Here is a 26,248-nt window from a genome sequence, read left to right on the forward strand (position 1 = left end):
AGGTGGGCGCTGGGACCCCCTGAAACTCCTCGCTGGTTGTGCAGTGTGACGGAAAAAAGGGAGGTTAACTGACTTAATTACAGGCTTTAGAATAGCAAACACTCATCACAGTTGAGCTGCATTATTGAGCTCTGTCTGACAGAGGTATGAGCAGAAGAGAAGAAACACTTCTAAAGGTGGGTGACGATATCCATATCAATCTTTGGTGGGGTTGGGAAGTTTGTTCTGGCAGAAATACAATCACAATGGTGACAAATGTATGCCTGATGATACACACACACACACACCAGTGGAGTTGAACTTCAGCTTAGTATGGATGCATCCAACAGAGTACAGTTACTGACAGGACTCTCTGTGTGTGAAACTTTACTTTCTAACCTTGAAAACTCATCCAACCAACTGCATTTTCTGCAACTCTATTCCTCACTGCACACTTTTATTTCCACCCTGGAAGATAAAACATAAGCATGTCAAAACTTGGGAAGGTAGGAGGAGAGGAGTGGGGGGTAAAAACCTGATCCACAATGCAGCCCATGAGAGCGACTGATTCAGAGCTTGGAGGGAAGGAAGTAGGAGTGAAATCCTAGCCCGCACTCTCGCCTGCCTGTCGTCCTCTCTCTGCTCCCTTTTCTCTGTCTCGCCCTTCCTCTGTCAGAGCGCTTCATCTAGGACTCCAGGCCCGTTTGTCTTCTCACAGAAAGGAAATGCAAAGTAGGCTGCTCCGAAACTCTGGGAAACGCCACAGGACATCCCTAAGGGAGGGAAATTAAATACGGCCACTAAGATACACACAGTAAAGTACCAATAAAGTATTCATTAACCCTCCATTGAAGAGCTAAGGAGGAAAACAAGCAACCGAGTTAAGAAGTCAAACAGGGACTTAGCACACACTGCAACACCACCCTCTATCATCTGAAGATTAACAAAACAATGAGACTTGCAGAGCTCAAGAGCATGTACATCTTGCTCAGACAAGCAGGGAGATCAGAGAATCAAAAAGTGGATGTGAGTGATTGTACAAAGTGAGCAACATTAGGGCATAATCAAATAGTTTCACAAACATTCCCCCTGATACTCATAATCCAGTGTTCTTTCATATTGCAACACATCACCCACTATTGGTTTGGCAGCATGCCAGGCAGGAGTGGAGGATGTAAACAGTCCCCTTTTCCTCTTCTTGACTTTCATTTTCCCTCCATCCGAGGACCTAATTTTTCACCTCTACTCTAAACCGCTGTCTTCCCTTTTGCAGCTCCACAGTGGTGCTCCTTAGACCTGGACTGAGGAATCTATAGGCAGCACAGAGAAAGGCCTGCGGGATGCTGTGCGGCGCATTCATTGACAAAAAAGGCCTGATGCCAGTTTGACGCCCACCCCCAGGTCTCCCAGAATGTGAATGAACTTCTGAATAAGAGGCAAACCTACACAAACGCCCCTGCAGCTTTAGGACCTTCACAGGGGGAAGAGTGTGTGGGTGACGCCAAACAACAACAACAACGAGGGGAATTGCATGCCAGGGTTCCCCCTTTCTCCACTCCTTTACCAATCAGGAGGAGGCACCGCCGCAGGAGGGGGCCTGAAAGGATGGGTCGTTGACAAAAACAGCCTGTCGAGGGGGGTCACCGCCGGCCCGGCCTCAGTGGGTGTGATCGAGAGTCCATCCACACACACTGCAATTAACACCTACTCCACCAACATGCAGGAGGCAGCAATAGAGAAATCTCCAAATCAGCATTTCAAAAACCACGCCACTACAAAGGCATCAAAGTGCATGCATTGTATTATGCCTGAGTGCTCTTATGGGCTAAACTCTTCAGTGTGTCTTCCAAACAGCTTCAATTCCCCTTAGCAGAGTGGAAAAGAGTATGACCTCATCAGTGACCAGATGAGGAGGTGGGAAGCATGGAGAAAACTTGCTGAAAGGTTTGGATTTACTCTTCAAATGCTTGAGTGAACTCTAAAATGATGATCTGTACAGCGTGCACTTTCTGTATCCTAACTCAAACTCCAAACTACTTTTTCTCTGATGACTATGGGTTCATACTGAGTATTTGCTGGTCTTAATCACAAAGTGAAAACTTTAATTTGGACTCTGTGTCTTTACGATTACAAGAGGTCACATGCTGCTCTGTGTGTGTATTTTATGATATAGGTTCAAATTTTCTGAAATTGTGACATTAAGCCAAATTACAACCTGCCCCGTCTCCGATCAGTCTCAGTTTCACATTTTGATCCAATGCGTCATCTAACCTAATCAATGCAACTGACTGTACTGATTAACCACTGAGTAACAGCAACCAGACACATTAAACATGGAGAACAAGCTGCAGTTGTAAAGTTTCTACACACTACGCACTCATACCTCGCTTGAACACACTCAGTTATTCCAATAGGGACTTAATCCAAATATCAGCAAAAATACTAAGTACTTAATACTCAGTATTTTGCAAAGTCTATCAATATGATCATGACAGGAGATTATGTGTCAGTCAACCATTTATTTACAAGCTACACCTGTATTTTATTCGGTAAATATCTTTGGTCCCCCCAAAATTGTTTACTTCTTTTCTTTTAAGTGCTCCAACTACACAACATTTTAGAGCCTGACCTGTATATCGGCCAGCTTGTGATATCACATCAATATCTATATCAGTGTATATATTGGCAGTTATGAAAAAAAAAATACAGAACATAATGCAGAAAAAACACTTCACTGATGGCTGTCTGGTACTGCTGTGACTAAAATGGATGCAGTATTTGTTGTGCTTTATTTCTGCAGCATTAAATTTGAGCGTTGCAGATGATTTTTAAACAGACCAAGTTATATACATTTGGATTCAGTCATTGTTATAAGGCTGTTACTTAGGCCCTTTTGATAGAGACTTGTACTTATTCATACAGGTCAAAGTTGTTCATTTTAGCTTTCCAGTTTGGCAACTGGACTTCTGGGATTTTTTTTCAGGTGGAAATTTTAAAACACTGCCCAGGTCTTAAGGGGTTACCTACAAATTTTCACCTATGGTCTTAGATTTTACTTGAATAAACTTTATACGTTCTGTTTTGTTGTACACTAAATCATTCTCTACACAGTAAACTGCAGCATTTATTCTGCATAGTGCTTATATCCACAGTCACCCATTTCACACACACCAATGAGTGATTCATCATAGTAGATAGTTTTACAAAGTAAAAGTGTAAATTTAAAAAATATATATTTTAACATAATTATGCTTTTGGGACCAAATGCACGCACTATTAATTTGTGAAAAATATATGCCTCAGCTACTAACAAACTGATGGTCCTGCACAACATTTCAGCTGTACTTACAACACAAAATATACAATCTGTACATGTCAATTATTTTTTGCCTCACTCTGGCGTGATAGATCATTGCACTAACTTCTCCCTGGTGGATTTACTGTAGGCCTCAGAGAGACGAGGTCATATCAGTGGGTGCAAGTCTGAGCAGTGTCGGCAGCAAGACACATCTGAAACTCAATCCCCCACTGACAGAGGGTGAGAAATTATGATGAGGTTGTAGATCAGAAAGGAGCAGTGGCCTTGACCCCTCCAGTCAGGGTCATGCCCTCCCACTTGACCTTTCTAAGAAACTCCCATATACTTAACATCTTCAGGGATCTACGCATGCATGGAGACAGGCTTTAAACAAACCTCCATGAACACTCCTATTCGCCAGGAAGTGCAGCATGCCTCAGTCCTACATTTGAGTACTTGTGGATACTTTAAAGTTAAGAGCAATGTACCTAGGGGCAGGGGAGTACAATAACCTTTTATTCAAAATCAATCAAATGACATCAAACCAGTAGTGAGGATCCAGTGGTCCTCCTATGCCTTTCACTACAAAATGCCAATGTAAGGAAAATGTGTGATACGAGATGAATAAAATCCAATCTAAAGACACAAAGAAAAGGCTTTCCAGAGCAGCTAGTGTGAGCTAAAGCAGATAGCTCATGAAGCAGATATGATTCAGAGGTTCGAGGTACTTCTCGATCAGTTAACTATAAAGCCTATAACCGCAGAAAGGGAGTGACTCCTCTGTTCAAGCTGGAGCGCGGTAACCATTCTGGAGCCGGAAGGAAAGAACAAGAGTGAACAAGTGATGACTTGGCTTTTTGCAGCGAAGAGCGAGCCAAAGCGCGTTCTTGCACCTTAACGCAGAGCAGGGAGTGGGTGATGTGGTGTGCAGGGTTGGAGCCACAGGGCTTGAGGTACAGGGTGGGGGAGGGAGGCGGGGGGGCAGATACCTTCAAAGACCGGAGTGGCAGCACTGGGCTTTGAATATGATAGGAGCTGCTACGGACAGCGAGTGGAAGAGAGGGAGGGAGGGAGGTGATGCGGAAGAATTTGCGGAGGTTGAAGACAAGGCGGTTTGTAGTGTTTTGGAGAGGGGGCTGAAGGGAGTGCTTTCACAGGGTGGCTTTAAGAGACGCGCTGAAGCCCAGATAGGAGATCATTACATGTTGAAGATCATCCATATTTTCATGCACCAAAAAGCAAAAGCAACTTCTTGTCTACGATTTATTTGCAAGTCGTTCCTTTGTCAAGGTGACAAGACAAAGAAAAATGTTATAAAAGTAGCTCAATTTAGAGTCATACATGCAGGTGGCCACTGAATGAATGTTCCCCTCTACAGACTGCTTCTCATCTTTTCTATATGTTCTCCCTGTGTTTCATGAGTAACACTTTTACAAAATAAATCACACAACATCACATTCTAAAGCATAAACCCATTGTGAAACTTGGATGCAGGTTTGAGCTGAATCCAAGAACTGATCTAATCCATCTGGACCATTATTCTACCTGACACCCTAATCTGCCACAAGAGAAACACTAGTGCTAAGAATATACAATGCTCAGCCCCAGCGGCGGTGCGGAGACAAAGCTAGTCTGAGTCCTCAACCTGTTCATCCAGTCTCCACTAATGCCCTCCTTTCACCAGTGAGAAAAGACATGAAGTCCCACAGGAAGTCTTAATTATGCCACTGAAAAAAAAGACCAACCTTGAAGCTTGGCAGGTGTGCTAGATACCAACCTGGTCACCAAAATGTTAAGCCTGAGAACACAACATCATTATGTACAAGTGATTTCTTGAACAAAGAGAAAAGGTAGTACAATAACAAGAGATGGTGAATGATGGTTTACTCCACATCAATGAAACATTTAATCACACCTGACAGCGCTCCCACGATGTGACTGACATCGTCTCCAGCTTCTATATGGAGAGGAAAACCTTACCCTGGCAGCTTTTGTGATTGTAGTAAATAACCAAGTACTGTCTTATTACTTGGTTGTAACATATGGAATCACTTACTGCTCCAACATGTTAAAAGACATAATTGTATCAGCGCTGTCCTGTTTGTAATGGATGCTCAAACTCTGTATTTTTGGCCACTTCAGGTAAAGCTGGAAAAAAGCACAATTGTAGTCCCATAAACCAAAACATGTGTGGAGAAGATGCTGCACCGATGGAGAGAAAGTGATTCACAGTATCTGGACAATTTGGCTGGTATTTTCCAGTCTGGTGAGGAGGGGGTTCCAGGCCGGGGCAACAGATGCAACAACATGCACATGAAAGAGAAGACGAACAGACAACACTGGGTCCTCAGTCTTTTTGAGAGACGATCTCGGTATCAGTGGCGAGCTACTGACACGGTCCGTAACCCGACTCAGGAGGCTGCTCCATAGGTGAAACCCTGACCAAAGAGGGAACACCATGCTCTCAACACAACATATCCTTCTTTCTGCAGATGCTAAAAGAGAGCGACGCTGCCATGCCAGAAATCCCAAACCCCATGGTGCCTCTGCATTTACTGCTGTTCCCATGCCAGGAAGAGAGAAAAGACAGCAAGTGAAATATGCATTTTAAAATGAAAATATATTAGTGTGGATGGAGCCAAGGTATGGGAATTTGGTTCCGAATGACAGGACATTTAGTATCGAAGCAATTCAGTTGGTGCCGTAAAACTATCAAAGTTTGGTACTCAGCAGATAAGGTATTGGAGATGTCACCTTGGGTTCTGGTTCATTCGTTCTACATTTTGTCAATTAAATGATAAAATTGATTAAAATGATAGTGAAATGAATAAGTTGCATTATTTATTTGACTGTTGTTTTAATCAATTTATCATTTGTTCTTAGTTGTAGCCTTAGTTAGACCATTTAAATATAACTCTGTCACCTTCAGTTCTCCCTGTCCTCGATAATTCCCTGAAGAAGCATAAGAGCCTCGTTACATACTAACACTTCTGCACCAGCACACACACAATATTTTGCAGCAACCATCGGCCATATGTCGGAGAAAGAGAATCCAAGCGCTGATACTATTTCCTCTTTTATCGAACATTAGGACCACCCAAGCAGCCTACGATACACTTTACAACTTTGCAGCCATATGGCATGAGAATCAAGTAGAGCAAGGTGCCAAGTGGCTATATTCTATAACACTGAAATACAATGACTCAATTCATGGACCATCATAAAGAAAGGCTTGTGTGTGTTTAATAAGCATGGCAAGGAGAGAATAAAACAGATATTCCAGGAGCTGCAGCATCAGCGGCGGGTGGGAGGCTCACTTATGGTTGGCTGACACAGCTATGAGATGACACTGTGTCCATGATTTTGTTTACAGAGGGAAATTGGCACCATTAGAGACGGGACATGAGATTCCCTGCTGGATTCGGGGGGCAATGTAGTGAAAGGTGACGATATACTCATCTTTTCAGGCAACACCTCTGTCCCACACATGTACCTGACAAGCAGAGAGGTGAGGATGGTGCCAGTGCTGTCTTCTGTTATATTGATGTTTATGATTTAATTTAGCTAACAAAACTTTTTGGTGATGGATTTGTGCCACATCTAAAGGTGATCAAGCACTACATACATAACATCACTTTTAATTACTGATGTGGGTAAAAGTTTTGTTATCATGCTGAGAAATTTTGATACAAACAAGCTAAGAATATAGGTTTGCTTTAAACATACAGATGCAGAATTTGTATGATGTTCACGCTCATATATTATCTACAGAAATGTCCCCTGGTGGTTTATATGTGACAAATCAACACAAAAAGTGCACTGTTATTTTTCATCTTCAGTGCATTCCAATCAAAACAACCTACTAAGTGGTGCGGAAATAAAAAGTAATCATGGTGCTATCAGTCATCCACCAAGCAGGGGGCAGAGTTTAGGTTACAGGGCCTCAGAGACAGACAGATAATCGATCCTCAATTCCTGACCTGTCAGTCTGATGATTTTCGACATGTATGCTGCTCAGTGATTACCTCTGACCAGATAATCGTTCATGCCGAAAGTTGGACAAGGACTGTGGCCAGGTGACAATCACATTGAATTTTAGTATGACTGCAGCAAGATTTGAATGAAATTCAATGAAGTGAAAACATGCCACTGTGTGCTCAGAAATAAGCTTTGTCAAAGAGATGAATGCATTTCAAGGTGGGCTGCATCCCCTTCTGACATGAATTCAGCCTTGAATTCTTTCTAGACAAATCTCTAGTTAAATTTTTTTTTAGCACAGAAACAAAGCTACTTAAAATGTATAATAAAGCTTCTCCCATTTCTTCATAATGTACACAAGTACAGGCAGGATGGGGTCATGCATGAACTATATATTATTCCACAGAGGTGTGTGGCTTTAAATGCAGTACAATTACTCTCCATAAATTTTGAGGAATGGATGTTTCTGCTTATTGTTAAGTTCATGTGCACCACAGTTGAGCATTGACACTGTTTCAGTAACCCAGGGCCCAGACTAGACCTCACACTACAGCCCCCTTTTCACCTTAATATCCACACTCTTCTCTATACCCACTCAATCGAATCTAAAACGTTTTACACAGTTAAGAATGGCTTCTGGCCAACCAGGACCTTACAATTAAGTGACGCTCTTGAAAGCTGGATTGCAGCAGAGTGCAAGTTGCTCTGGACCAAGCTGCGTTTGCATTTAAACCACCATCACCACCCTGCCGATTGCGTTCAGTGGTTAACCACAGCACTACAAATGACTTCTGTGTGCCTGCTGAGGGAGAAGAGAGTTTTACACTAAACATAACTGGGCCTTTGCTGTGGATACAAGCTGAGGTCTGGGACATGGCCAAAGCAATAGCGGTTTTCAATGCTTCGGCAGTCATTTCTTTGCTGCCGTGGGGATACATGGACTCGGCCCTCACAAACAGCAATTAGAGATCACAGCCAAACATCAGCAGACTACTGGGGCAGTGGTTTCATGGCTTCTACTTGTGGTTGGACTACAATATTACAGTTAGGGTGATGGACTGTCTATCATAAAGACCTTGCAACAAAAGTTGACTGGGCAGGGAGTTGTCAGTAATGATCACCTTAAGCCAATATAGCAGGTGCGATGAAAACATGCGTAAACAGAGTGCATAATAGTAATGCACATGGAGCAGGGGGATACTATACCTTTAATGAGTAAGTGTTCAAAGATGTTTTTCTTGATCAACATCAGCACTTGTGTTACATGTGTTTGTTTTTTTTACCACTGGTGTGTGAGCACGTTTGATTTCACCATGGACCTGAGCAGAGAGCACACATCGAATTTCGTTTCAAACTTAGGAAATCTGCAACGGAAACCCTTGAAATGCTTTATAAAGCCTAAAGCTATGACGCAATGAGCCAGGCGAGGTATTTCCAGTGACATTCACACTTCAAGAGGGGCAGAACATCACTGTCCAAGATTGAAGAAGGTGCGTCAGGTAAGGAGCATAACCAGATATCAATGATATATATGGGGTTGTGCACAGCGTGAATTTGTCCCCCAGTGTCAGACTTCTCAGGGTGCAACTGAAAACGGGCGAGTTTCTCACCCGCAACACAGTTGTAACCCCCCCTACTTGCCGGGTTTGGTTCCCTGCGACTTCTCTCTGATCCCTAAAAGTTTGACACAAAATTCGATGTGTGTTCTCTGCTCAGGTTTCATGTCCATGGTGAAATTGCATATGCAACGATTGTTCATGATTGTGGAGGCATAACCTGGAATACTTACTCACCAAAGTTACTGCTTGCTCCTGCTCTGTGTATATCACGGGGCTGCGCTCTGTTCGTGCAAAGCAGAAACAGCCTCAGAACTTTTTTTTTACTTCCCAGTGCAGAAGGAGGCTGGACGCAAGTTTGCCAAAAACAATAACAAAAACTAAAAAAAACACATTTATGTTGCTCATTCAAACACTTAATACTGAGTAAACACTCGAGGCTCCAGCCTCAAATTGCATGCTGTCATAGCCGATCAGACCAACAGTGATAAGAGTGCAAGATAATTCTGACCACTAATGTATACCTCTGAAGTGCAAAGAAGAAAGTGACCAGTGGAATGTATTGTGTTAACAGCAGTATTAACAGGTTAAACATTTACTAGCATAAGTGACAGGGTGGCAGTAAAAGGACAAGCCCAGTGTTGAACTGATAGAGAACTGCTGACTCATCAAAACAACTTCTTCCCTCTTAAACTGCTTCTAAATCATATTTTCAGATTCAATATTTGTTTTTTGTTATTCCCGGGAATTAAAAGCCAAACTAAAAAGAAAAAAAATCCACACTTCAGAAACACACATACCAGAATGCCTGGCGTTTAACCCCGGAGGGGAGTTTCTAACCCTCTACCCTGCCACCCACACAAAAACACGCACTCACACACTCACACACTCATGCCCGATATAGTCTCAAGACTTTGCTGAGGAGTAAAAATAGTAGCCTGCTGTTAGCTGTTCACAGGAGGGCGTGCGGATGAGAAATATTTGGAATAATGATGAGCCTGAGCGGCTTTCTCTCACTACCACCTGCACTGCGAGCAGTGAGCATGTGCATTGTAGCAAAGCTGACCCACATTCTGGTGACATCCCGGTGGATTTGGCCTTATGTACAGGGAGGAGGGGTGTGTGTGTGTGTGTGTGTGTGTGTGTGTGTGTGTGTGTGTGTGTGTGTGTGTGTGTGTGTGTGTGTCTGCGCACTGTAATCCTTATGATGTTATGGCATTTAAAGGACTCTACCTTTGTACTGATTGACCATAATTGCCGTGGTTGGCAGAGGAGCCTTATTTAACAATGAAAATAAAACAAAGAAAATATGTGAGGTGCACTGTGTTAGTTCTCACATGCTCTTTGTGGTGTCGGACATGGTTCTGCCATCAGCTGTAGATTATATCGGCAAAGACTTTCCAGAGTCAAAATTTACAATGATGGAGATTCATGACCACATGCATCTGTTTACTCTAAACTGGTGTTTACCTGCTGCCTTTTTTTTTTTTTTTTTATCAAAGCAGACTGAGAAAAACTCCCCACTAAAGGCTTTTAGTCACTATGGATGGAAAGAGATGTTGTGTGATTATTTTAAGTGAATGAAGTCAAGGCAGCCCAGATGAGGCAGAGGTTCATGTGAGGTATAAGGCTTGAAATAGCAGAGAGCCATAAGTAAGGATTTAGATTTGGATCTTCTTAATGCATGAACTCAAATATAATATGTCATAGCTGAATGTGGGCCAACAGTAGTAATGTTACACTTTTTATAAAACATGGCATGGCAAGAACTTCCAGAGAGCGTTTCATCCATTTAGGAAAATACATGTTTTCTGTACCTCACAGTGTGACCCAAGAGAAAGAATGTTAAAAAACAAACAGCACATGTAAATCAGTTGACCCTTTAATGGCTTTAAACTACAACGGCTCTTGAATGACTTGGGAGTCTCCCAGAGCGGCAAAGCACACACAATCCTTTGATATGTTAATTCAGCATTTCACTTCAGTGATGGACAGCCATACAAAATGATCTGAAGGCGCCAAATTTGAACAGATGCAGATCAAGAATGATTGCTTTACTATGAAAATTCCAAAGAATGTGCTAAACAAAAGAAAACGCTCATCAATGCAACAACTGTTATGATGACTTACAGGTGTTGTGTGCATTGTGAGCTGGTGGTGCTACTTCTCCACTCAGATGCCATTTAACCGTACAGGATAAATGAATGTCATTAAAATAGCCCCTGTTGAAAACAATGTAGAAAACATGATGGTAATATTTTTTTGTTTCATGTATCCTTGCTGATCCACACATATATGATGTTTATGTTTTCTGCAGTCCTCTCGTTGAAAGATGCAATGGACGTTAAAGTCTCACGTTTCACCATTTATTCACAAAATTCACATTTTATTTTCATCCGTACATCAACTATACCACTTCAGCCGAACATAAAAACTTTTTTGAGATATTGCTAGTGTTTTGTTTTTTTGCTGTTTCCATTCATGATTTTTTTTTTTTTTTTTTTTTTACACATATTTAGATTTTTTTTTTTTTAAGTAAAGGGTTTTATAATAAAATGCAGTCGGTTTAGAAAAAATAAATAGCAACTTGAACTACCTTCAAGAAAAACAAGGGAAGTATTTTCTAATGAAATGTCTCACTTTAGAGAAGCGGGCATTAAATAAGTACTCAGCAGCTCCAGGTAGACTATCTGATGAGTCCCTCTGGGAATCACTGGCGACAGCAGTCTTGTCTGAGTCAACCTTAAAATGCAAACTGATTATGAACGGTGGATCATTCTTTGAAACATTCAGTTTGCTCATCTGACACTGATTACGACTACTTGCTATTTGAACTGCGGCAGGCTTCTATTGCCCACCTCACTCTGCCCTTTCTCCTCAGCTTACTAACGCAGAGGACGTGATAAGCCTGAACAAAGTCTACTTCCAAGGTTTATCCGTCAGACTTTACAAACTCTAATCTCGTTGAAATGCCTATAAGCAGATACATTTTTCAACGTCTTAAGTATTTTGAGACTGTGCTGGATCACAGAATGTGTTTTCCTGTCATAAAATCTGTGCACAGGACATGGAGCAAAAAGCAAAGCAATTAGGTTACATGATTTACTCTACCTGCTTTATTAGGGAAGTGAGGGCCTCCCAGCTGGAGGTCATGGTTCTTAACCTCACTTTTCAGCTACTGGGTTAATCAGTTTGGAACATGTGTTTAGTTCAACACTGAGAGAGACGTGCAGCTTTATAGATGCAATTTAAGTTTTTCATCACAGTGTGACTCACTGGCATAATGATCAGTAATTATAAACCTGGCAGTTAACCCATTCCTTCCTGCAGTCTCACATTAAAAACCTGCATATTGTCCACACTTGTCTTCTTGCTGTGTTCCATTACAGCTGCTGCTCAGAGGCAAACTGCCTTCCTCAAACAGCTCAAGCAAAAACTTAACCCATCATGATGCATCAGGGGAAGTGCAGCCAGCTTGCCAAGGTAAGGACTACATGGGCCTCTCTAAAAGCAATTAAAGCAGAGAGTCATAATATTGAATGGAGAGGGGGGTGCATTCCTCTGAGAGAGGCAGCAGCAGTAGACTGTGAAATTCATATTGACTAGAGAGGCAAACACATACAGGTAAGCAGCAGAGCTGAGCTTTTTCCTTGTCAGCCAAAGAGCAGTGTAGTCCACTGCTTTCAAATATTTTCAGGGGAGCTCAGTCATCCAGAGATGCACCTATACGCACGCTTGTCTGCTCATAGAAAAGCTTATAGAGTAAAAAAAAAACCACACACAATTTATACAGTTCTCTAAAAACAACACTGCCGCTGACTAAAATGATATGTGGAAAATGAAAAAACTGCTGAGCACTGCATGTGCGCTCACTGATGTGTTAAATCCCACTTGATTAAAGCAGAAAAACGCCTTCAACAATGAACTGTGCCAGTCCACTTAATTAAGTCAACTTGTACTACTAGGGGGAGCGCTGGGAAACGGAAAGCAAAGCAAACAGGGGCGCTGCCGCTCGCTCCCTCTGTGGATGCTAATCAAAGGCTTGATCTCAGAGCAGGACAGGCCCCAGGGACGTCGCTCTGCTTGGCTGATCCTGGCAATTTGCTTTCGATAATACCCTCTCTCTCCCTGCGCTCCGGAGAACCCGGCAACCCATCTCACCTAATCTGTACGGCCGCCGAAAAAAAGGCACAAATGCAGCCCCCCTAAAGTACCCGTCTGAGTCACCAGGGAATAATCACATAATGGCCATAGAGTTATTACATACTCCTTATTATCCCATTTCTCTTTGTTGCTCCACTTTAGGGATTTTATAATAAAGAAGATTGAAGATAAAGATGCCACGTGATTACCTAAGACAGTAATCATGTATGTTCTTTCAAAATGAGTACGAACAAGACAAAGGCAATAGTGCATCTGCTCAGTCACTATTTGTGTTTTTAATTGCTTGTGCAATATAGGCCAGTGGAAGCATCTGGTGGTTATTACAAGGCCTGGAGGTCTGAGGAGGGGACAGCGTATGAGAACTGCATGATTTGTTTGCGGTCTGCTCAGTGCGGCTCTGGTGATGCTGTATGTTCTTCCTCTGCAAAATCCTTCAGCACTTATTCAAGCCACAATCGCTCCAATTACACAACTGTCATGTCATCAGTCATTCAATGAGCAAACACATGGCAGAATTAAAGAAACCAGCATTACATCTAAACAGTTAAAAATAGTAGAAAACCAGCAGCAAACCAAGAATGAAAGGCAGGGAGGGAAGAGGAGAGTGGAAGAGGAGGATCAGGTTCCTACCTTTGAAGGAGACGAAGACTCGGGGTGCAGCCAAAGGGTCGTTGCTCACTTGGTTCCCAAAAGCCAAGGCGGACAGTGCCAGGAGGGCATGGACCGTCCACAGACCGTCCAGCTGCATGGTGGAGCGACCTCCAATGGCACCCAAAGAGAGGTTTTAAAAAACAAAAGTCTGCAAGGAGAAGAAGAAAACATGAGAGGGGCAGATGCCATCTCAACTTTATACTGTTTTCATTTATTAATTTATGTGACGTCAAATCAACAGCTCCCAAGGGCCCCATGCCTGCGAGTTTTGGGCGACGCAGCACCGAGGTGTAAAGATTTACGCCCAGATTTCTGGGAGCTTCATGAGTCCCGATGGAGAGGAGCCAAGCTTTTAGAGATGTGTACACATTTCCATTTGGTAAAAATTATGTTTGTTTTCCAGAGTGTGACAAAGTGATGGCGAGACTGCACTGACTCTCCTGCTCATCTCCACGCACCCAGAACACATTCCTGTTTCATGACACTACACGTGTGCGCTGCTGCTCTGTAATTACAGGTTCACCTAATACCAGGTTATACTCACACTTACTCGAGAAAAAAAAGATACACGGTGCAATTTAATAATACAATTCTTACTTGTTGCTTGCTAAAGGGGTTACAAATGCTGACAGCTTCAAACACTAACTGGAACAGCTTAACAACCCCCCAAACAAAGCAGTAGTGGCCCCCAATTAAGTCTTGAGTTAATGACTGACAAACACCAGGGAGAGACCAATGATTCACACATACATCATGGATCATCAGAAAGACTTGTCTAACAGGCCACCTTTTGCCAATGAAACTTGTTTTCACCTCTCGATCCCCATATAGAACCCTGACCTCACTGACTGGACACTCACAAAAGCTTGTCTCCCCATCTTTGTACTGCAACTGGACCGGGTCTCCATCTCAAACCACACAGTTACTCAGACGGGTCGGCTGGAGCGGATTTATGAGCATAAGCAGCTGTTTAAACCTCAGCTGTTTACTGACAATTTGTTAACCATCCAGCTGTTTATTCTGAGACAGAGGCCAAGTCCTTCACACATGCACATGAAATCAAGCAAGACACTGCTCACAAATGACACTGAGGATTGTGAAATACACACTCTCACATTATACCATGAAACTAAATATATATACTTCATCTAAGGAATTTTGAATACATAAATTCAAGTGTACAAAGGGAGCATTTATGGAAACCTATAGTCCATCTATTTTCGTCCATGGAGCCTGAGGATACTGATAGCAGCTTCATTGTTTATGTTAAGTCATTAACTGACACGTATTGGACCAATGGAATACTTCATTAAAAGTTATATACAAAAAAAACTAAAATTTTAGGTTGGGCGGGGCTCAGTGGATAAAGTAATGGTTTAATCCAGTGGACAAAAAAAAAGCAATATCTTGCATTTGGTGACCATTTAAAACCTTTTTTTTTTTTTTACATTTCACATCAATTAAAACACACAAAAAGCCTCAACTAAGTATGAAAATGACGTTAAAACTGAATTAATAAAGGATATTGATCACCACGTTCTTCAGCAGCAGACAATAAAAAAATGATGTTAAATGTTGCTGAAACATGCTATAGACTAAAATCTGTGCGTAACAGACTGGCAGCCTTGGCTACACATGGGCGACAGAACTGTAAACAGTCTGGTGTGGTATTAGAGCGCACGGTAAACTGCACAGCTATGAAATAAGCAGTAATGATGATCATTTAAGATTTATGCTTGTGATCATTGGGGAATAGAAATCGTAAATTGGAATTTCTATTTCAATGTTTAGCCTTTAAGAGATGATAAAACAGTCAGTGGGGTATGTTACAAATGATAGATGAGGACATAAAGGGGTGCGAAGCTGCAAACAGGTGATCTGTATATAATTGTCATAGTAAAACAGGTTAAATTGAAAATAAAAAGCAAAAAGAAGCAGTACACTTAGGCTTACCTCACAGCTTTCCGAATATAAGTTCAGATCCAACCTTGCAAGTCATTGAACAAACCAATTCCAACAGATCGATCCCTCTCTCTCTCCAAGTTGAAATCAATAATAACAATAGAAAATCCTGGCGCGGCTTCTGGACAGTCCCTGTTCAGGGGTGGGCTGGGATGGGGGAAAGTCTGTACCTGTGCGCGCCGCGTGCGTATTGGCCCCGGAGTTGTCAGTGAAACAATGAGAGAAATACAGTTGTAAAAGGGAGATAATGTTTCTCTAATTCAACCTTGCGCGAAACCGCGAGGCGAGGAGATGCTGTCTTGTCACACAAGCGCAATCAAACATCTCGTGGGAAAATAAATCAGTTGGAAACCAAAAGTCCCCGCGGTGAATAGTGAGGTCCGGGCGCGCGGCGTGTGCTCCGTAGGAAAGTTGGGAGCTCCTGACTGGAGGGAGGCAGGGCGCTAGCAGGTGGATGCAGAGGCCTATTTGCCTTAAACACACCCACAGGGCGGGCAGCGACGAGCCGAGCCGCCCATCAGCCAGCCAGCCAGCCATGGGAGACGTGATTTACCACCGTTTTAAACCACGGCATGCTGTCAGAGAGCCAAACAGGTCGTTTACATGATATAAGCTACTTTAAATATATTTGTATTTTCGTTTAATTATATTCATAACTACACATAGGACAAAAGTGAATGAAAGTAAGTTTTTATGAGATTATGTGGATTTATGATTGATTTGTCAATAGTTTAATATTATTTATCCAAAAAAATTGTTGTAAGGGAATAACACAATTTGGTTTTTGGGTTGTTAAAAATCCCATTGTCTGCTTCTCATCTTTTCTATTTGTTAGTATACTTCCCTGTGAATTTCTCTGTCTGAGCCAATAAGAAATTAAACAAAGGCTTTTAATAACATGTTAAAATAAAAAGCAGCTGTCAGCCGCACTTTTATACAAATAAGTGGTTAAACAATAGAACCAGCCCAAAGGATTTTCACAACCTGGCAACCCAAATTCGGCTTCTATTAATGACGTCATGATTCAATAACCATTGTTAGCAGTGATAAATAATAAAAACATGTTGCATGTTTGAGCACATTTTAAGATTCTTCAATCAGATGCAAGTGAGTTTTATTGGTTTATGCATGACATCTTAGTCAGTATTTGCTGATGTTTGAACTACTGAAATCTGATATAAACACAACACTGATATATTGCCTTCATGAAGAATATATGGTACACCATTAGCCATCATTTGAAGTTCTGGCTTATTATTGCTCTCTAAAACACTCAGCGGATATTATTGTTCATTATTGTAATGCTTGTTGGGATTCATTGTATTTTAATGACGAAACCAGGCAACTAAAGGAGTGTTTTAAACATAATTATGGGTAATAAAATTTGGACCGCTTTTGTGAGGATTGGCTGGGATTAAGGCTAATCATAAAGTTTGGCTTGGTGTCCATCACACTTGTTGCCCCGTAAAATGAAACCAATCAGCTTAAAGAAGGTGAGAATTCTCTGGGTTTGTCACTACAAGCTGCACCTATCATATTGCAGTCATTTGATCAACTGTGACATGAAGATATAAATTATAACAACTCCAATGTCTGGTGGAGAGATGATGACAAACATTTACATTTAAATGAAGGTAGTGGCAGTGACATCAATATTAGTCAATACATAATAATAGCCTATGGGCTATTAGGACGTATTGCGAAGCAAAGCCGTTTTGTATTATTATTGCCACATTAACAATCCCTGCTTTGATATAAATTTAGAAAAAGAGAAGAAAAAAAAACAAATGCTGTGTGAATGTCTGCGTTTACCATCTCTGGTTAGGTCTCCTATCCCTTCTGCAGCTGCTCTGGTACGGCAGAGAGTCTTTCACCAAGGAGTTGTTTGATTTCCATCTTCTATCTCTGTGACAACCAGTGAGCCACCATCTGCCACCCACACATGAGGTGTGGAGGGAACATTTTCAACAAGAATTGGCTTAAACGGTGCCTGCATGTGGTCACTTTTTTCTCAACAAGTGAGTGGCTTTAAAATTAATCCTTTTCAATATTTACATGCTGACAAATTCATTTTTACCTACCGTAGTTATACTTTTAAATGTGTGTATTAAGGACATAAAAATAACTTCTATTAACTTTACCATTCGGCGGGTAAAAGTTTTATGCATACAAGTTTATAAGAGTTACATTGACTTCTTTCTATTGAATGTTTGACCTGCCAAGTCAATTTTAGTGACTTAGAGCACAGACAATGTAATGATTGTTGGGTCCGACTTATCAGAAATTAAAAGTCTTATCTTGGTTATGTACCAATTGATTTGAAAAAAAGGGTGAGAAATGTAATTCATTTGATGGTACATGAAAAAATGACATTAAAGTGCTTAATTTGCTCGTCTATTCAAACACTGATTGGACGCTTCAAAGTTTTTGAGTTACCGCCTGTGAAGATTTTCTAAAGCTCATTGAGAAAATTAAACATTTTCCCATTTTTAATCATATTCCATTCAGTGTCCTTTCATACCTGCATTATCTGCCTCTCATTCAATCTGGAGCTTTAATGGCGATTCACCATTAAGCCTGTCGGGATGTTAGAGAGAAAGTTTGTAAAGGTGTTCAACTCTCGGCTCAATGAGGTCAAAAGAAGATGTCCTGCTCGACTTTTCTTCCATATGAAGTCATGACGTTGGCTCTGTAGCCTTCACTCTGCAGTCTGATTCGACATAAAGGTTCTTTTTTAAAGTGACTTGGCAGAGGTCAAATAGAAAAGGATCCGTCTGATGAGTTCAAGTGGACTTCATCCTTTTGGAGACAACTTATCTATTCAGTAAAGACAGGGCCGATTTTCTTAGAACCAGGGCCTTGAGCTCCTCCACAGATACATTCCTCACCCGTCCAGTTTTCTGAAAGCAACCCAAAAAAAAATCAGCTATCAGCCCTGATTGCATATAGTCCATGTGTGCATGTGCTGTTCTGCTCGATGGGAATCCAAGGTGAGTTGTGTACATTGCACAGGACGATTTCTTGCTCGTAAGTGGTCCTGAACTGTAATATTTCTGATACAAATCTTGCCAGTGCACGATTCCGAGCTGCTGTTGACATCTATCTAAGTGGTGTATGAAGTTGTTTTTAATGATCTGCAGAAGAACCTGCATTCCAGATGAGGTGTGAACATTGCTTTCTGTGACTCTGCCTGCAGGGCGGAAACGGATGCCAGGTGTTATATCAGCATTTGTGATTCTAACAGTTCAAGGGATCATCGGTAACGGAATCCAAGTTTCTGTGTGTGTGGAGAGATGTGACACACTGGAATCTCTATAGACATTGTTTTGGAGGGTTGTGTTGTACTGAACCGTAAAAGATCTCAGGTTCTATCTGATATAAAAATGCAGTGATGAAATGTTTCTGTTGTTTTTGCTTTGCTTTGTCTGTTTCACAACTGTAGGATCATTACTCTTTATTTCTTCTTTTCAGAATGAAATATGTATCACAACCAGTGTTAGGAAAGTTCAACAACTCATCACTATTAGAAGAAAGTTGTGACGTATTACAAGTTACCACAATACTTCAGACTTTTTTTTGTGACAGAAACTAACTCTGTTGAAAGTACCTTGACACATTTCACTAGTCTTTAAACTATGTTCATACATTAATGTGTAAGTGGAATTTTAATGTTGCAGTTGGTTGAAGGTAAACCTAATTTATGTTCATTATGATACAAAATCTCAATCAGTATAGTACTGAGCTGGCAGATAAATATGGTGAAGTAGAAAGTATAATGTTTTTTTCTGAAATGTAGTGCAGTATAAGTATAGAATGACACAAAATGCAAACATAAAGCACCTCAAAATGCTTCCGTACAGTCCTTGAGTAGGTGTACTTGCCACCACAGCTGCTTGTTAAATACATCATTGAGGTTTAACAAGCAGCCACATTACCATTAGAAAGTCCTAACAGACCATCAACAGCTAATTTTAGCTTAGCCGTGGTGAATGACCACATGCAGCAGCCAAGAGGAGTCCAGTCTTCCACTTAACACTAGCATGTGCAAAGCTATAATTTCTATTTAATAGATACAAAACATGCATGAAATATATGAAATAATTTAAAGATGATTTTTTTTTTTTTTTTTTGTTTTATTGAAGTACATTTTGATTTCATGAGTTATATTCTTCTTTTCAAATGTCCTTTTACCAAAGGTCACTTCCCCTTTCATGCAACTTTGTATTTCATTATGTCACATTATATTTCATATGGTTTGCTTTGTGTTGTGCAGTGGTGTAGCCTCTACCCTCCAATAATTCAGCCAATCAATTACGCTCAACAACAGCTGTAGATTTAGCTGCACCACTGTTATGAAAAATGACATTGAGAGATAAGAAGTGTCGTTGTGGCAAATGACATGATGAACTTAAAGCTAACTTTTGAGAATAGGCCTTTTGGAATCACTTGAAATTAACTTAACAATATTTCACAATAAAGTTTGATTTTAATATTGTCTCAAGTTCTTAATAAATGTGTGGTTAATGTATATGGGACTTTACATAATAATTCATCTCAATATTTATCTCATCATGTCATGTTTTTTTTATTCAGTATTGGACATTTTGGGGTTCCGTACCTGCATGTTCATTTAGCCTCTTTAGGCTCTTTTTTGGATGAATTCATCAAACTCCCAGTCAGAAAGCAAAGAAGTTGACCAATACATTTATCTTTATTTAAATAAGCAACTATGAGGTAACAAATACATTACCACATTATAAGATAACACTAATTTGGGCTTTTCAGACAAACTGAGGTGTTGCTTCCAGCATAGGCATTGACTCTCTCTGAAAAGGGGAGGAATCTAAATTATAATGTGCTCTTTGTTTCGCATTAGCATTACACCTGATAGTCAGGCATAATACTGATTCCTGAAATGATTAGGTCTGCAGCTGACACACTCTCACACAAACACGGCCACATACTTGTGCACATACACATGCACAAAGCCTTCGAATTAAGCTTAAACTGTCTTGTTTCTCTAACAAGACTTTGTAATATTTCAAATTGAGCAGGCATGCAGGTGCCCACCTTGTGCTGCGACCAGATAGGAGAAAAGCTTCGCTCCCAGCATTTTCTGTCGAGATGATGTCCTCAAAGTTATTAGCATTTAAATGAGAAAAGAAAAGTATCATATCTGGATCACAGAAAAACTCTCGAGAGTATAAAACTTGTTCAATAATACAAGAGTGTTTAGGACAAACTTTTCTCATCTCCTGAGGTGGGAGGCTGAGTGTGAGTGAGATAGTGAGTCTGTTAAACAAGCAAATTAGGTAGAACAGAGGAGGAGAAGGGAATTTCAGGCTTCCTGATCACACTGAATGAAACTGTGATTCCTTGGAACGAAGATTACAATTCAGTGTTTGGACTCCCTTCCTTTCCCCCTACCTGTGGTTTGAGCAACAGTTTCCTCTGTTGTTTTTGGCAGCATGTGGAGCTCCATACACTTCCCAGACTCGCCCGGCCTAACGATACTTTACTGCCAGTCTCACCCCTTCTACTCCAGGGAACCACAACCCACAGCGGCCAGAATGAAGGAAATGGGTTTGATTTCCTTCCACTTTTCACACATCAAATGGGCAAGGGAATGAGGACCGTACGCTGGTCTTGACCGAGCTGTATAAACAAACTCATGCCACAGTGTGTGTGCACATGTATTTCTGTGTCAGTTGAATTAAATGTGTCTTGGACATAATATAATGTGTGTGTTGCGGAACAGGTGAGTTAATTTTTACCCACCACTGCTCCACATCAGTGTTGACATTATGTGAAAGGTAAATACTCTGTAATTGAATAAAATCACAAACCGAGACATCAGCCCGGGGAGAAAAAGCCAACCCACTCTGGGATTCTCAATACACCTCTGTTCTCTAACACTGGCTGTGTAGGGTCTTTTTTTTGGCTGTCACTGTAAAGCTGAGTGGCAAAATTTGAACAAATAATCCATCTAGCAAAGTCGGAATGGTGATTTCATTCAGTAGAGGACTGGGTCTGATTATTCTTTTTTTAAAACACACACACACACACACACACAACCAACTCCTATAGGTGGGTCATATATGATTCATACTCAGTATGCGTCATACTTCCTCTTCACACCAACCTTCTGGGAGGTAAAGGACTAGGACAGAGTTGATGTTGTGTTGCTACAACCCATGGGAGAGGTAAAAACTGGATTACATCACTGAACCACGGAAGTATTTAGATACACATGTAGAAGAAATAATTTTAACACATACAATGATTATGTATTAGAATGTGTAAAACAAAAAATAAACCTGGAGGTCCTGCTCACCATCCCAAGACAATGCAGCAATAAATGTCAAGGAAAGAGGGGAAGGGCCCACACAGATTAGCTGCTATCTTTATTCAAATGACGCATGTCCCCTTATTTTGTCAGAGAATTGCACAACCAAAAGGGCTTTTCTTTTCCAAAGATTCTTTGGATTGTTTGGATGAAATTCTTCATTTAGAATCTAAGCCCTAGATGTGTTGAACTCTAGGGGTCAGGGTTCAGGGTTGTTAGTCGCTTAACCTGCCACTAGCCGATTATTTCAGTCAACATTCTCCTCCCGAACCAACACGCTGAAACTGTTGAATTAAAAAAAAAAAAAAAAAAGTGGATAATGCAGTACGGAAGGCCTGCTTTGTTTTTTTCGTCATGCCTGAGTTCACTTCTAAGCAAATGATTCACCAAAACAACTTCCGCAAAAAAATGAAATGGCTGGAAAACAGCTTAGACTCGTCTCACAACACCCATTGTTGAAGAGTGTAGGGTTAAACTGGTATCCTCAACATTCAGAATGGTGTGAACACAGTCCTCAAATATAAAAGGACTCCCCACTTTCTAAGGCCTAATTTCCAGAAAATAATGTTTCTTTTACGTGGGCCAATGCTGTGATATATTACCAAAAATACTGCAAGTTAGATGATAAAAAATATAGCTCTTGTCAGCGGTCTCTCAGCTTATCTTAGGGGTAACAGAAAACCTGGCTCTGAGGACAGCAAAATGCCCTATTACCAGCACCTCTAAGGCTCACAATGTTATATTTGTTAAATTCTTGCGAGAATCTAAATGTCAATTTGCTGTTTTACAGTATGTAAAAGTACAGTAAAAATACAGTTTTACTGTATGTGCTCAATTATTTTTTGACAAGGAGCACTAATATCTTGGAGTGAGTTGGTTACTTTGTAAGTGCCTCCAGTCAAGAAATAGCTCCCTACAAAACCTTTGGAAAAACCACATGTCCTTTTTACACTTTGGTGTTTGCTTAAGAGCTTTGGAGTTGCTTGTAGGCTGATATTGTTCTCTTTAGAAAGAGCCAGGTTCACTGTTTCTCCCTGTTTTATTTTTATTTTTCAAATCTAAATTAACCACTTACTGTTTCCAACTTTTACCAATTTACTCCACTGAGGTAAATAATTGCATGATTAATTGAAATGTTTATATATTGTGTCTGTATAATTTGCTTTTTTTTGTTGAGCTTGTTGAGTTATAATACAGACCCAGACTCAGTTTATTCCATAGTTCTGCTGCCTTATCTTTCGCAACTGATGTTAAAAAAGAAGCCATGTGACACCCACTTTGTTCCTACAGCTGCAGAAGCTGTTACTATAACACTTAAACACTTACCACAACCCCATTACACAACCATCCTACTAATAACTACGAGCAGTCCTTCTGTCTCTGTCAGCATGCGTGGACCTCTTCAGGCTGACAGTTCGTCTCACTGAAAAGCAGTAACCCCATGTAAGAAGCTTTCCTCTGAAAAGTTCAAGTCGGCCAAAAAGACACCAGATGCAGTAGTTTCCCACCATGGATAATAAAAGTGAATGTACACACAAGCAGATAGTAATATGAAATCTGCGCTCTGCACTCTCTCCCACTGGCCTGCTATCTATTGTGCTGTTCACTTGGCACTCCTTTGCTCTACGGATACTTCCTGTGGATGTCATGGGACTACTAGTGGGTCAGGGTGCAACACTTCCTTTGGTCTCCTATTCACTTCCTGCCTTTCGATAGGACACTAAGGTCATGACCCAGTGTAATGAACCCATATTTAGGTTCTACCAATACACCTAAGCTCACGTCATTTTTACCAGCTGGGCGAGTTGCACCTTTGCTGCTCATCATGAATTGATTGTCGAGATTATTAGCAAAGACCAATACATGGTATACTGCCTTAAGCACCAAACCAATGTTAGAATTCATGACTAAGTATATAAAATTATAGCATCTGTAATGAGGATAAAATAATTCCTTGAACCTGAATGTTGCAAACACCTGAACTTAATTTTCCCTGTGAATTTCTCTTTTTTAAAGAAACCTCCTAAACAAATAAGCAAAGGCATTAGAGGAATTTAGCCACCCAGTGAAACCATTAATATGGTGACACTTTTGTTCTCCTGAGCTTAAATTTTGTTTGTGTATGGCACCATGTAAACTAGCCTGGATGAGGTTTTGGGAGTCGCCCCTGCCAGATCCCAAAGGCTATCTTAAATTATCTAAATGAACTAATCCTGCAAACCTTCAGTACTGGCCTGTACAACTATTGTTTCTGCAGGGACAGGATACAACTTTCCTCTCCCACACCCTCACCCATCCCACCCATTAAGTCAAACACCCTCTCAAACGAATTAAATTATCTTTATTTGAGAATTGAAAACCAGTTTGCTTACTGTACTACTGTGAATATTGTTGAGCATCTTTCTTCAGCCATCATTTTAGAACAATATTTAACATTCTGTGAGAAAAACTTCTTTACCTTAATAAAATGTAATACACCAGTATGAAGTAATAAAGGGCTAAACTTTTCTCACCAGGTAAACCTCTTGCTCTCCTGGTCTTAATAGTGCCATCTCCACCCAATGATGAGCCGTCATCCAGCCAGATGAAAGGTCAGGTATGTTCCCTAGAAGTTGTAGAAAGGCTAGAGGAAAGTGAGGTAAACAAAACAGAATGAGGCACATTTCTATCACACATTAGAGATTCATCTTTATTAACGGTAGGATCGTGCCACAAGCGACCAAGCTGGGTTAACTAGCTCCCATCCAGAAAGTGGCTTTCTAACTATATTGTCAGAAAATAAATACCGCAAAAAATGATTTGACCTTTTTGGCAATTAGAATTTTGACAAAACACACAAGTCAAAACCAGCACCATGCATACGATTTCTCCAGGAAGTACATTCTGTGTTGTCGGGTCACATATTATGGAGGGCTGCATCTGCTTGAAGACAATATGACACAAATTGGTTTTACTCTTCCAGAAAGTTGTTCAACCCATTAAATCACAAAGGAGGGATGCTGAAGCAAACTTCTTGTTTTCCTCCCTACTGCTGCCTCTTTTGTCCGTACCAGCTCACATGATACCACTGCCATTGATACCTATTTAAGGGTGTGCCTGACACTACCCGCATGTACACCACCCAGTTATGATGGAAACACACTTCTTATTGCAAAGGGAATAACCTGTTGACTCGGCATCCTGTAACTAATTGTTCCTCTGTGCCAAATCCGTTTGCTGACTCATGTTAACTGTTGCTGCGCTACTGTGACTGATATACAGCAGGTGTGAGCCTGAGGACATAACAAAAACACACAATTTGGCCCTTCAGTGTATCCATAAATATCTCTACATGATTCCAATAAAGATTGACAGGAAAGATGTGCACGGCCATACTCAGAATTATCTTCAAACCATCTGCAACTGTAGCACTTGCAGGGTGTGCAAACACTTTGATGTCCTCTAGCTTGAGCACAATAACCCCCTATTGCCTAAAGTGTATACAAAAGCATAGATGCACCCCTGCATGGGAGTTCTGAGGCTGACAGAAGACTTAGTAACATTGTGTTTTAAGTACTGTGAAAACTCGTGGTCTCTATGTGAGGTGCTTGTGTTGTCTGCCATAGTGCTGGAGGGGCTGTGGGCCCTGCATGTCTGGGCCGCTCAGCTTCTCAGTTTGTAGACTACACAGCGCCAGCAGCACTAAAGGCCAAAGCCTGGATTGAATTAATTTCTTTGGGAACTGAGTAACATGTCAACATCGCTAAATGATACTCATACTTTACAAGTTTCAAGTTTGGATTTAGCCTTAATCAGAAAAATAGACTTTTGCAAACTTAACACAAACAGGATCAATCCTTTTTTATACATTAATCCTTTACTGTGTTTGGGTGTGAACCAAAACCAAAGAGATTGCATGATGTCATGGGAGTGGCTATTGGCATGAACATAATGTGGCCCTGGATGTCTTCAATAACACTTCCTTTCTTTTCTATAAACATATAGTGATGTGGCAACCACCAAGGAATTATCAGCCATTCAAAAATGCAAGAGAAGTCCAGTTTGAGTCATATATCTGTGAGTGTAATAGTCAATAAAGCACCTTTGCCACAGACGGTACCAGCTCTACTGACCTCGAAATGCCTTTGGTACCAGGTACTTTTCTGGATTTTGAAACTACAGTGACGTCCCCCTCAACGCAACACACACATTTGCATGAATCCATTCAGCGACAGCCATTAAGAGGAACGTCTTCACCTCTTTAATTCACCACCATGTGGTTTTGCAGGTTGTCATTAATCGAGCGGTCCAATGAATACATAAAATGAGTCTGCT

At 40.9% G+C, this 26,248-nt stretch overlaps 1 protein-coding gene across 4 annotated transcripts in view; it reads right to left on the reverse strand.

Moving 5' to 3' along the window:
• LOC138205532 (semaphorin-3F-like) overlaps nucleotides 1–15,968 on the reverse strand; it is a 62,612-nt gene extending 46,644 nt beyond the window's left edge. For all 4 annotated transcript variants that reach the window (XM_069161857.1, XM_069161770.1, XM_069161687.1 and 1 more), the window contains exons 1-2: nucleotides 15,580–15,968; nucleotides 13,606–13,774 (exon numbers count right to left, since the gene is read on the reverse strand). In XM_069161857.1, coding sequence (XP_069017958.1) covers nucleotides 13,606–13,723 — 118 coding nt within the window. In that variant the 5' untranslated portion in view covers nucleotides 13,724–13,774; nucleotides 15,580–15,968. The remainder of the gene's footprint in view (nucleotides 1–13,605; nucleotides 13,775–15,579) is intronic.
• Between the last annotated feature and the right edge of the window lie 10,280 nt (nucleotides 15,969–26,248).

This window comes from Embiotoca jacksoni, unplaced genomic scaffold (genome assembly GCF_022577435.1).
Source record: "Embiotoca jacksoni isolate LCO1_2020_lvr unplaced genomic scaffold, fEmbJac1.0.p SCAF_1, whole genome shotgun sequence".
Lineage (NCBI taxonomy): Eukaryota > Metazoa > Chordata > Actinopteri > Embiotocidae > Embiotoca > Embiotoca jacksoni.